The following is a 13,865-nucleotide window of genomic DNA, read 5'->3' as shown; positions in this document are numbered from 1 at the left end:
AACTAGAGAATGCTGCTGTTGGCTCAATTGAGGAAGCAGGCGGTCATCAGCTTGCTTCAGCCCATGGCAATATGAAGCAGTCACCCACTGCCCTGACTACAGGTTCATCTGGCAACAGTGAGAGGACATCTGCCTGCTGCCAGAGAAATCACGCTGGTGGTTTCCTCACCACTCCTGTGCAGTGACCACCACTTCTATCTCAGGTCAGCCTGCTCAATCTTCTCAGTTTCCCCATGGGGCCATTTGCCAGTCCCGGTAATAATGAGGATGAGTAGCAGTAACAGCAGCAACCAGCAGCCATTTTGATGGGCTCTTCTTCACTGTGGGTCACCTGCTGGTGCCAGCCAAGTACCAGCCAAGCCCTGCACTTAATGATCGACTAGTGATAACCTCTGTTCGGAGGATTCCCATTTCCCAATGGGACTTAGTGATCGATAACAGTTTGGGGGGCTAAACGATGCTTTGTGATCAAATGTGGAACCACTGCACGAGTAATCAAGAGGTCCCTCCATTTCAAGAGTTGATGAAACATGATTGGAACTGCTCCAGTCATCTGGCTCTCTGATAACCTGTGAAACAAGGAAGAATTTTCCAGTAGTTAGAACAAGGACACTGGGAGAATGGAACACGTCAGATGTACGCTACAAGTTTCCTAGAACAAGCTCTTCAGTCAGACCAGGTCTATAACACCCATTAGTATAAATATTCCTACACTTAGTCATCAGCAACCAGTGGTCCAGCTACCCATCACAAATTCCTGGGCACTCTCAAAATCAAATGTGTGATGGGAGTTCCATGTTTGAAGCTCCCAGTGATTCTCGAAATTTAATTCTCAGGCATGTTGAGGCTTGATTCAGATGAGGACTGTGGCGTGAAGAGGAGCTTAACACCCCCGCCTTGTTGTTTTCTCAGCCTGTCACAACCTCAGGACACTGGTTTGCTTTGCTAGGAAAATTTAGGTGCACCAGTAGAACACAGAAGTATGCATCCATCTGATCTTGACAAGGCCCAGGGCAGACCCGGGAACTCTGTGATGTGCAATTGGGCGCTGAGTGTACAGAGATGGAGCTCAAGAGGAAGAAGACATTTTCTAAGGTAAACTGAGCCAGAGCCATTCAGGACTTTAAAGCCAAAGTTTAATATAGTTTTTGAAAACCTGCTTCAAATCTCTCAGCACAGGTTTCTGTGCTCCCTCACTCCCGCATTTTGTATGAATTAAAGTTTCCAAACATTCTTCTAAGGCAGAGCCCTATAGACAGTAGCCCAGCATAAAGGTTAATCCCCTCCTCCTGTCACACCATTTCCCCAACATGTAATAGCCCTAGGAAGACCCAACAAAGAGCTACCAGAGCTACCAGAAGTGATTCCCGAAGTGCACCCAAGCTCTGCCCATCCACAGCAAGAGAATCAGACCTCCCAACATCAAAATCCCCATCTTGCTGAACTTCAGAAGCAGCCAGAAGCAGGCATGAGGACCCTGAATGCAGGAATGTAGGCATAATTCCAAATGTTCTTCACAGCAAAAGGGAGCGGAGAGATAAATTGACTGGCCTAGATCTGGACCAGCTACATATACTTTTTATTGCGCAGTAAAGGGTGTTTTGCTGAAAAAGTTTACAAATTGCATCTCTCTATTATCCACCTACAAAGCTCTCATTTTTCTTCTGTGTTCATCTGCGAACTTCATTCAGTATCATGACAGGCAACTAGTATTAGCCACTGCCCTACTAAGGAATGACCTGTATCTGAGCAATTCACTTACAAGCTATGATTTTACAGGTGCAGCTTCTTACATTACCTTAGCTGCGGGACATGATGCTTTCCAGCTATCAAAAGATAATGCTGAAAGAAATAAAATTCATATTAAAAATTAAAGTAATATTTATATTGTATTTATAAAATGTATACACATACAGCTGTATAATATGAGGCACTAGGACTAACAAGATGATGAATTGTATTTCCTTTCCATGGATATGCATCTTTCGTTTACAGCAATATTTTACATTTAGAATTTAGAAGCTTCCTTTGGAAACAGGAATTGCAACAGCAGCTCTTTACAAAGTTATTTCTACCAGAAACATGTACCAGAACCCAACATTCTTGTACCAGGAAATGGTCCATTTGGGGCTGGAAGGGAAGGCAAGAGCCATCTGGCGGTGGGGGGACCAGCAGTTTATGAGGGTCTGTTGATAAAGCCCAATTTTTCTGAAGGGACTAAATACTTAGCTTTGGCCACAGACCCTCCTAAAACTGATAGACTTCTCCTTCAGACCCACATGGGACCTAAGGTGTACAGCTAAAAAATGTTCCAGGTAAAAAAGAACTGGCCATGCCCACAGCTTTTCTGGCACCTACCCTCAGAACAAAAACATACACACAAAAACCATTCAAGCAATTTTTTCCCCTGATCAGTTGACAACCCTTATTTTACAAATAAGAGCAGTGTTTGATCAATACAAAGGCAATCAATATATGAAATGCTTTAGTTGGAATTTCCTCCTATATTTGTAACGTTTTTGCCAAAGAACTGTGGTGTGTTCAGGATATCAGACGGTGGTTCAGATATTCAGTGTTTTCTCTCCATCTTGTGAAACAGCACGGCAGAAAAATACTCTGTAAATTAAAACTATGTAACCCTCACAAAATCATCTGTTACATTTTTCCAAGGACAAAAAAAAATACTGACACTTATTTTACGTAACAGTTAAAACACTACTGTTGATTACAGAATCCAGTAACCCTATAGATCCATCACTCATCTAGAACCACTTTCACCAACACAGATGGTGTATCTTTGTTACAGACTTGGGAATTATAGTTTGGAGATGGCATTATACAATAGTCACACTCCTCATGCAGGACAGAGACCTTTAGCACCACTCACAAAATTCTGCTTTCCAGGAGAGGAAACCAATATTGAACCAATGCAAGTCTATGATATAGAATAGATACACCCTAACCTTATTTGGAAGACAGCTTTCCTTAAGGAAGGAGCCAAGATGGCATCCTGGGTAGACACACCGGTGCGTCACTCCTGCCTAGATTGTGATTTTAAGATATTTATTTTACTCGGAGCACTGAATTTTGATAAGGTACAGCTAGCTTGAAGTCTATGAGGAAAGAATTACAGTCTTTCCTAAACTGTAAAGATCCAGAGGTTTCCTGACGTCGGTAGCTACTTATCTTCACGGACTTGAATTGCAGGCAAGTGAGAAACTGTGCACTGCCTCTGGGGTCAATTTAAAAATTAGTTGTGCTAATCTCTGGGCATCTGCTCTGGGTATAGCATTGCTACAATGTATTTCTCAGGTGCTGTCAGTGGAATCCCTCTCCCCACACCTGTTTTTCTACTGTTTCTCCTCTGGTTCCTGCCCTATTGGGAATACTAAAGTCGTAGGCAAGCTTGTGTGATTGTTGGAAGCTGAGATGGGGTGAAAAGGAGAAAAGGAAATTTGTGCTGCCAGACTGGAGTTGTTTGGTTCATTTGACTCATCTCAGCTCCCCTTTTGGTTTTCCCTGAGTTCTGGAGCAGTCCAGAGGAAATTCACTCTTCTGGGTATATCTAGCTATGGCAGAGCTATTTCATGAGCAGCTAGCCATCTCCCGGGGAGACCCTTCTGCTTCTGCATGTACATTAGCAGACTGCTGAGTCATCTGCCAGTGCAGAGTCATCTGACGTTTCAACAAGCACTGTACTGTGGCTTTTGAAGAGTGCTTTCCTTAAAGAACTCAAATCCATTCTTCAAAGTGGTGAGTTCTTTGGGCATCACTTTTTAAAATAACTTTGGACTTTTCCAGACAATGAAAAGGATCTCATCATTTCATTTTATTGTTAGTGCTAGCCCCAGTGCCGCACCAGCAACACAAGTACGGTGTAGTGGTTAGAAACTCCCTCAGAGTCTTTGGGCCAGTCACTCTCCCAGCCTAACCTACCTCACAGAGTTTCAGTAGATAAAATGGGTGGAGGGAGTACCATGTTGGAGTTCTTCAGTGGAAAGGTGAAAAATGAAAATAATAAATATTGAATTCCCTCATGATGCATGGTTTCATTACCCTTGCCGTCGCCGAAACAGCCATGCTGAGGTGAGAATGCTTAGTCACAATTGTTGTTTTAAATTTGTTAATACTTCATGTGGGACATGTATTTTATTGCTGGAGTACACTTAGCCTCCAATGAGCTAAATAAAGAGGAGAAAATTAAGGGGGAAAGATGGAAAAAGTTCACCACATTGCTGTAAAGGAGCCTTCCCTGTGCTTGCCACTTTTTATTGCTTTGTTCAATGGGCCACCTGAACCTTCCTGCACCTGCCTATAAATTGCTTAGGATATCAAATAAGATACTATAAACATCCCCCCCTGATGTTTTCAAAAGGGTGCAGGCATCAGAAAGGGAATTTTTCTTCGCTGTCCAACAGTTGTCTTTGACACTCATGGAAGTGATACACATAGCATTCAGAATTACAGGAAGCACTAGCTGGAGGGACAGAGAATAACAGTATTTTTCCCAAGGATGGAATGTTGTAGCTTGAGAATGTGACATCACCACATCAGTAGCACTTTGAGAAAGATGTATGAGTTTCTTCCACAACTAAGAAACAATGTGCATGTAATTCATTAATAAACTACTATCTGGAGAGATTCTCTAATTTCCAGCAAAAGTATTTAGATTAGAAATTCACAAGATTACAATACCTATCCAACAGAATGAAGAAACAGATTGATCAGGCACTCAGGAGTAGCCAGCTACAAGATAGGCCCCAAAGAGAAAACAACAGAACAGCAGTGGATGTCACCTGAAGCTTCCAGCTCAAACTGGTCAACGCAGTGGTCAGTGACCAGTCAATTATCTACAGTTAATCTGGAACAGTGATTTTTTTTTCCTTATAGGCAGGCTTTGTGCAGTAGACTGTTTCTGATTTATAGGCAGCACCTTAAGCTTCTTACCAGCAACAACAAGCCACCTATCACAACAAACAACAAACCCAGATGCTAACTCTGTCCCCATACCCACTCAGGCGACAGTGTCACGAATCCAAATATACATGATCCGTAACACCAACAGCTGATTCACTAGTTCATTCTCCAGTGTGATATATGCCATTATCTGTCATCAGTGCTCTTCTACTATCTGCATAATGCAAACATAAGTTTCTACTCAAATTATAAATGGGCAAAACTCTGACAAAGCAATGGAAACATTGAGAGAACATTTCAGGCTCTCTGTTGCTGACTCAGAAGTCACTATTCTTCAACAATAGAACTTCAAAGGAAAATTCTGGTGTGAAACTGTTCAATCAGAATGAATGTAAAAATGTGATTGCATTTCCTGAAACTTGAATAAATACTGGGAGTTCCACAGACATTGCAGGTGTTAAGGAGAAAAGCAAAAAAGAGAGGGCATTATTTCCAAATATAGCTGTTGTAAATTATCATTGAACTTTCCTTGATTAAGTATTAATAATTTCACACCCTGTACGTCTTCCACTTCATGACCTGCTGTACACAACTTATTTCTGCATTCCGTATGTGTATATGTATCTGCCAACCAAGGTTCCAATATATGTATCTGATTAAGTGGGCTCTAGACAAGGGGTGTCAAACATGCAGCCCGGGGGCCAGATCAAGCCCCCCGGAGGGCTTCCATCAGGCCCGCAGTGGAACTGGCCATCTCCTGCTTCCAGTTCTGCTGCTGCTGCTGCATCATAGCTTGCTTCGCCAGACTCTCTTAATCACTCAGCCATTTCATGTTTTAACCTGGGTCCTAGAACTCTGAGCGTGAGATTTCTGTGGTGAATGTCTATAAATCAAAAGTAGGTTTGCAGCTTACAGAGCTAATATTTTAAGCATGTTTTTATTTTAAGTAAAAAAAAATTGTGTTTGTGTCCTTCATAAAGATTATAGCTCCACTATCTGGCATTACATCTTATGACACACATGGCCTGGCCCAACAAGATCTCATTTGTGTCAGATCTGGCCCTCATAACAAATGAGTTTGACACCCCTGCTCTAGACCATGAAAGTTTATGCTAGAATTAAACACTGTTAATCTTTAAGGTGCCGTAAGACTCCTGTTTGGTTTTGCTGCAAGAGACTAATGCAGCTCTTTCTATTTGTGTCTGACAAAGTGAGGTTTGACTCACAAAAGCGTGTACCCTGGAAAATTTTGTTGGTTTTAAAGTAATCCTGACTCAAATTTTGGTCTCTGGAATTTATTTCCAAGTTATATTGTACACTTTGCTTTAATCTCAAATAGTATTTTGCGTTCTACATAGATGAAAGGCGCAGAAGACATAAAATGTTAAACTGAAGGATAACAAAATTAAATCCACAGATTATAAAAAGCAACAGGATCCTGTGGTATCATCAGTGATCTTTTCATTACATGTTACCATTTATCAGTATCATTACAATATGTTACATTTTAGTCATCATGTATAGATCATGACGTACCTCGTTTCAACTGCGATTTGTGAGAATTCCTTTCTGGACTCATGTTTCGTCTTGCATTTTGATGCGGTACTCGTGATGGAGTTTGTTCAACAAATGATTTTGAAGGGTCTACCTAAAAGTTAAGAAATAATATCAAGGTAGAATCTTGGATGCAATAGAAATTACATCTGAGTGAGAACCAGAGGCAGAATGAGGAGAGAAAAGGCCATGGAAAAGAGCCATACCCCGAACCTCCCTCAGCACCACTTCCCAAAGGAGGGAGGCAGTACCTGCCTGTCCCATCCTTCACTGGATCAGGTGTGGCTTTGCAGTGTAAGACTGTGGTGAGGCCTAACTAGACAGTCATGTCCCATCTCTCACCACAGTAAGGCTGGGCTAGGTGGGTGCATTCCTTCCTTCACCATGGTGAGGGTGGACTGGGAAGGTGCATGCCTTGCCATAGTGAGCCCTCCTTCCTTGTGCCTCTGGTTCACCCCTCTCTTTGGACTGGAGGGTGGCCCCCCTGTTTGGGTGGTCCCAGTGGGATGGGGGGGCAGGCCTTCAGCCCACAAGCATGAGGAGATCATATTTGTGATTTGTGACATGTATTTTTAAAAAATTCAATTTTTCTTTGTATTTTTTGCATTCCCTAATGTGTTTTCTTTGCCAGATAAGAACAAAACAATTAATTAAAAACCTCTAATTAGCTGAAAATATATTTTCAAATAAAGCCATTATAGCACTCATTCCCAAGCGGGATGCTGTTTTGGGATGCTACAAAGAACTGTGCCATGGTGGCATAGTCACATGTGTGTACTGGTATTGCCATTTTGAAGAGGTGAGAAGGGATATATGGTTCTATATATTTTTTGGTTTTATATTTTTGTGTCTTTTGGATAATGTATGTGTGACAGACTGCACTTTTTAAGAGGTTTAGAAGTGCTGTACCAACAACTAAAGGATTGTGAAGAGTTAATTCTTCACTGAGCCAGAGAGCCTTGAGTGACATGCTGCTCTAAGCAATCTCATTGGTTGGCATCAGCTAAGCAAAAAAAAAAAGTCTTGAGAAAGCTGGATGCTGAGGAGAGTCAGCAGATTCCTGCCTTGACTGAGAAGAGACTTGTACCGAGACCATCTTGAGACTAACCCTGATAGAAAAGGGTTTAGTGCTGACAAAGTCAGATTTCAGCTGTGACTGAATACAGTCGGAATTCAGCAAATTAGCTGAGAGCAGTTTGAACACAGAGAACTGGGGGGAGATTTGGGAAGCAGGTTTGGGTAGTAGAATAAGACTCCCATCAGACCAAAGGAAAGGGGATAAATCTAGAGAGCGAAGAAGAATCCCTACCCAGTCAAACCAGGAGAGTTATCTCTGAGGAGTACAGAGATCCCTGGTCTGGTGTGATTAGGAACTGCCTTTAGAGACCTTAAAAGGCCTTAATTTAAGAACCTCTCATTAACTTGACATATAAAAACAAAAGTCTGTACTTGCAATAGTTTTACCTCAGTAATTTCAACCCCTGGTTACACCTGACTTTTCCCTTTGATGTTAAAACCTTGTGTTATTTTTGAATTTTAAATCATCTTAAGTGCCATTTTCAAGAGTTTAAGTTAAAGGGTGAACCTGTCCCTTCCTTCAAATTCCTGAGCTTAGCAAATAGCCAAAATATACCTTACTGACAGGGTGGGACAGACAAGGTTTCTTCAAGGGAAGAATAAACACGATACCAGGACTGCTCAGTCAGTGAATGCGGAAACGGAGGGAAAATCTTGACTCTGAGGGAGGGAAGTGGCTGGGGTCTGTCATAGTTTCAGTTCAGTTAGCCTTTATTGGCATAAAAATACCTTAAAAGAGGATTACTATAAAAACAAATATATTTATAAAACCATAAAACCATAAAGAACCATACACATAAAGCTAGCATTTTACTGACTACATAATATTGCATAATATTACATAAAACAATTACTCATTTGGTAGTTTTCCTGGCATAGCTTTATCGCTAATTATAAAAACATGGCTACATTCGTTGATATTTCTGGAACAGAGTCATTTAGAAGACGGTGCACTTTTAAAGCGTCAGGAAGGTTTGTCATGTTGGCTAAGATAGGATTTAAATATCTAGAACGCATATCCACATACAATTGACAATGCAAACAAATATACGAAACAGTCTCAATGCATCCAGAGTTGCAATGGCAAAGTCTATCTGCATATACTATGTTATTATATCTCCCATGCAAGATTGCTGATGATATTACATTGAATCTTGCTAGAGAAAAGGCTCTACGCTGTTGCGGTGCTTGTATACCAGATAGGTATGGGAACATTTGGCCTACCATGAGGGGCATCTCAAAGTTCAAAGGGGAACAAGATTTGTTGGTTAAGCTGTATAGGCTTTGTGTTTCAATATGATATCCAAATGTAAATGATAGTATTGAAGCCAGGTGTTATTTTATAAGGAGTTCATAACATATTCCATGTATAGGTAATTTTTAAAAAATAAATTATGATTTTTATTTATTCATTTATTGGTTTTAAAGTCTTTTTTTAGCAAGTTTTAAATTTGGTCATCTATCTGGTCTTTGAGGTTTATTATGATTTTTCACTGTGAGTGGGATGTGATTGTAATAATTATGCCTATGTGTGCTTTGTGCACATGAGTGAATTGGTCACTATTTGAATATTGCATCAAATACTGATTTTGTGTTTTCTCTGCCTTTTGCTTTACTGTATCTTTTTTCATTCTGGTCTCATGCCAGGAGCAGGCGATTTCCCACTACAGTGGTGCCCTGGACTCCCTACATCACACTATTCCGCCAAGATATTCTGATCACTTTTTACTAGAAGGAAAAATGCTGAATACACAGTTTGTTTCCCTGAGCAATTCCTAGGAGTTACTGTCACCCTCAGGACTTACATGTCTAACTACAAAAGGTGGCCTGGGATCTGACTCTGCTGTGAACTTCACAGACCTCAGGCTCGAAGGAGAGAGTTGCTGCTGATTGTCTCTGCCAAACTCATGGAAGTGTTTTGCTGGGCTTGGAGATGGAGAACGGGATCTTAAGGATCTTGTAAATCTCTTGCAGAGGCTATTCCTCCTTGTTGCTCTACATCGTACTGGTGAGATGCTCCATCGTTGAGGCGATGCAGAGGCAACCCTTCGTACCTTGGTTTTACTTCTGTCCTGAAAAACATAGTAATATGGACACTTGCCATTTGGAGACTTAGCTATGGAAGACAACACAGGCACCAGAGCAAATAAGCCGTACTCTAGCTCCACAACTCACACTTCAAAGAATGGGAAATATTTATTTCATTGCAAAGGTTTTCAGCTTGTCTTACCATCAAAATAGCCAAAGTGGCTAACAATCATGAAATACATTAAAAACACATTAAAACATTAAAAACATTAAAAACACAATAAATTTCCCTTATAAATATAAATTCCCATTATAAATATATCATCTTGTAACATCTTCAATGAACAGCACCCCCATCTCAGTAGAATGAAGCCAACTGTACAGTGTATACCCCACAATTCTCCCTGTTAATCAAAAGAACAGTCATGACTAGCACTGGTTAAAGCTTGTTCAGAAGTCAACAGCAGAGCATGATAATCAGAGTCTATTTCCTTTAAAAAAAAAAACACCTACAGATGTGTCCAGGGGATCAAACTTCTGGGATTTGCACATATAACAGAACATTTTTTTCCCCTATGGGGAACGTTCACTTTAAATTGTGAAAATGTTTGTTTCTATAAAAGAGAGAGTGTGTCCCACAGAAAAATAAATTGAAAACAATTTCTCTCTTTCTGTAGCCATTTTATCAAACATTGATAATCCCATATCCATGACATTGTTCTCTAAGAGGCTATGCTTGAAAGCAGATTTCAGCGAGCTCATTTTCCATGGAAGCTGAAAGCAAGGCATCTCCATGAAAGATACTCAGCAAATTGTAAGACTGAGTCCCAAGAGGAAGGTAATGAGGTTTGAATGCCCATTTTAGGACCCAAAGAGTATTAAACGGACATCTGTACACCTCCAGAATAGAAGCCTCCAAGCTACAGACTATCAAGCTTATCTATATCATCATGAGAAGGATGATCTCTAAGGAATTACTTAACTTGGCCTGTTCTTTTAATGCAAAAATGTATTTGCAAACTGTCACATTTCCAAGACAGGTACAATGTTGAGGTGATGCTTTACAATAAACAAATGCTACTACTCAGTTAGGCCATGTTTAATTCATATTCAAACTTAATTGAATGACTCAAGGATAAAAGGGCTTAATTAATTAATCAGTTGACAATCCTAATCATTTTTGCCTCAATCCAGAAAAACGAGATTTGTTTTCATAAATTGTCCTTCTCACAACTGTGGATGCCTATCTGCATCACAATGCTCATCCAAGCCCTTGGTGCATCTTTATTAAAATTTTATGATAAAATAGTAAAGCTGTGACCCAAAAAAACTGACTTAGGATACATGCATCCCCTCAACACAGGTGAGGAAGATGGTGTGGGGAGGACACTGGAGCTCCCCCCCCCCGCAACATCATGGTCCTTATCTTAATCAGGTCCCTTTGTTCTTGGCAATTTAGCTCCCGGAAACTGACACCTGATTGTAAAGAGTATGTGAGTTGGGTCAGAGGAACCTAGACTTTGTTTTGTAGAGCTATATCACATCAAGTTGGCCCTTACAAACAAGGACAAAGGGGAATCCACCTTTTTATGTGAAAAGGCATGCAAATCTAGGCTGCCAGTTACTATGAATAATGTACATGTCAACAGTTGGACTGGAGTCTTTGTCTACATCAGTACAGATGTGTGAAAACATGGCTCCTGGATCCTGGGGCCTGAATGATGGATAGATGACTTCATATTATTTCAGATAAAACTGAGAAAATGGCAGAACAACTGTATAGGAAAACTGCTGAACCAATGGCATGTAATACAGAACACTCATCAAAACAGGACTCAAGTCCTAGAAGCCAAAAATCTCTTTTCCCATCAGCTCCTTTTCTAAAGGCATTAAACATATGACAGTTTTTCAAATATGGAGTTCTATTTGGGGTAGTTAATAAGCTGAGCAACATTTAAGAAATCTTCCTGGATACAATATTAGTATGAATGCTGTGTCATACTAAATGAACTGGTTTCATGAGGTACAGTGAGATCTGGATTTGATCAAACAATTTCCCTCCATATCTGTGTCAATTAGATAAAAAATACTTACACAATACCATCTTCTGGGCTGAAGTGGAAGTTCAGTAATAGTTGTCCTTGTGGAAAACTCTAATTTTGGTGCAATGCCCTTAAAGATTTGAAAAGAAGTAGAAATTAGTCAAACAAAATGCAGTGAGTGACCAAACAGCAAAAACCGCAGAGCAGATGACAGAACTTCAAACCAATGGCCTAAAGGGATGTAGTTTTAATACTTTCATCAATTTTTGGTTTGAAGGAACACCAGTAAGTGGCCATATCTGTAAACTCTCAGGGAGAAATGAAATTGCCTAATATGACAGAGATTAAAATCTACTGAAGTAACTACATTGCAATCCTAAACAGCTGTATACTCCTCTGTCCACTGAAGTCAATAGGATTAGAAGGGTACACTCTGCTTAGGATGGAACTTGTAGACACCTCCCATTGAAAGCTATTCATACAATTGCTACACCAAAGTAAGCATCCAAGCTATCATATCATTCCAACATCATCATAGGAAATGTGTACCTAATGAATAAACATTTCAGTCACGCTAATCTAAAACACTAACAAACTATTCTGATTTTTAGCAAACACGAGAACACTTAACTAACAGTGCAATGCTAAAGAGAGTTATTCCAGTCTAAGCCCATTGATTTGCTAAGTAAAATGCATAGAACTGTACTGATAATGTACTACAGATAATCTGTCCTTGACCTACCTCACACATTCAATAAAATGCTACTATAGTGGTTCAAGCATGTGAATTACTTTAAAATATGCCACTCTAATAAAGGAATACTGAATTGCACGTATCTATCTACAATATCCTGTAGCCACTGACGCCACATTAAAAAGTTATCTCCCTAGAATTCTGGGAGTAATAAAAAGTTATCTCCAAGAATTTCCAGAATGTTTTAGGGAACAGAAAGAGAGAAAGCAAGCTAGCATCCTTTCAAAGGGATGAGACATACTCCAGCTAACCCCATAGGCCTTTCAGATTTTTTTTAAATTGCAAAGGGAAGGAAGCAGGTGCAGGACTTACCCTGCTGGGTCCGTGTTAAGAGTAAAAAACAAACAAGGATGGGAGGAGCCAATGATCAGAAATACTGGAAGTACAACCCCACCAAAGGCACAAAATAACATTCCAAAGTAACAAGAACAATAAAATATAAATTGAATATTTATAAGAAAGTAGTATCTTCATAACAACATATAAGGCATAAAGAATGCATAGAATTCTTCAAGTAAGCTATAAAGTACATCATCAAAGTTACATAATACACGTACGTTTCCTATTATCACTGTAATGCCGACATGAGTGGCTGAAGAAAGAAAGGATACAGCCAAATGTCCATTAGCATCAAAGAAGGCACAATGAAGTGGCAATTAATTCACTAATCTCTTTTCTTCTTGACAGTATGGTTTCATGTAACCCAGGAACAAAAATCAACCAATCTCTCATTATTATTAAATACCAAAAAGAGATCATCAATAAATATTTTAAAAGGGACTTCTGGTTTAAGCGTTTTGCCACTCGGACGCACCTCGTCTTGCTCAGATGGAGACGCGCCGAGACCCGGCTGACGGGAGGAGTTTGAGTTTGTCCCGGACCCCCCCCCTGGGTCTTTGTAGGAGACCCCCAGCGGGAGGGGTTCGAGTTTGTCCCGGGCCCCCCCCCCGGGTCTTTGTAGGAGACCCCCAGCCTGGGGAGCAGATGAGAGCCTCTTCCAAGGGGACGCCCGAGGAATTGAGGCTCACCTTCTTCCCCGATAGGTACCGTCGCCACGGAGCCAGCATGGCGCCCAGAGACGACTGCCGGAACAAGTGATCACGATCAAACTTGTGAAAAAGACTTCCAAAAGATCTCCAAGGCTACAAACTGTGAGTTAAGCAAAGCTCAGGTGAAAAATAAGTGAATGGAGCCTTGGTAGTAATTGGAAGCGCCTAAGTTTGAAGTGCGGGGGGAGAAGATTTCAATCCCCCCCCCCATAGGAGTAAACAGTAAAAAACGGTTTTAAAGTGAAAATAAAGAGACTTTGAGCCAAACCAAGCACATAAGAAGTTAAGCAAACGCAAAAGCTGCTAAAATATGCGAAGCGGAATTAAAACGTATAACTTTTGCTTTATTTTGGAAAACTTACTTCTTTTTGATATTATGGCTGGGAGAGGATGGAGAGCGCTAGAGAAAAAACTGGTGACCAGAAATAACGTACCAATGACTCC

General features: G+C 40.5%; 1 protein-coding gene across 1 annotated transcript in view; it reads right to left on the bottom strand.

Moving 5' to 3' along the window:
• Positions 1 to 368: 368 nt before the first annotated feature.
• The window catches only part of SPATA6L (spermatogenesis associated 6 like), a 39,184-nt gene continuing 25,687 nt past the window's right edge, over positions 369 to 13,865 (bottom strand). Inside the window, exons 6-10 of the mRNA XM_015407461.1 lie at positions 11,671 to 11,748; positions 9,354 to 9,620; positions 6,454 to 6,565; positions 1,799 to 1,842; positions 369 to 569 (exon numbers count right to left, since the gene is read on the bottom strand). Coding sequence (XP_015262947.1) covers positions 369 to 569; positions 1,799 to 1,842; positions 6,454 to 6,565; positions 9,354 to 9,620; positions 11,671 to 11,748 — 702 coding nt within the window. The remainder of the gene's footprint in view (positions 570 to 1,798; positions 1,843 to 6,453; positions 6,566 to 9,353; positions 9,621 to 11,670; positions 11,749 to 13,865) is intronic.

The sequence above is a fragment of the Gekko japonicus genome, unplaced genomic scaffold, assembly GCF_001447785.1.
Source record: "Gekko japonicus isolate JY-2015 unplaced genomic scaffold, Gekko_japonicus_V1.1 scaffold667, whole genome shotgun sequence".
NCBI classification, from domain to species: Eukaryota; Metazoa; Chordata; class Lepidosauria; order Squamata; family Gekkonidae; genus Gekko; species Gekko japonicus.
The sequence above is the reverse complement of the archived record's forward strand: the minus strand, read 5'-3'. Positions and strand labels throughout refer to the sequence as shown.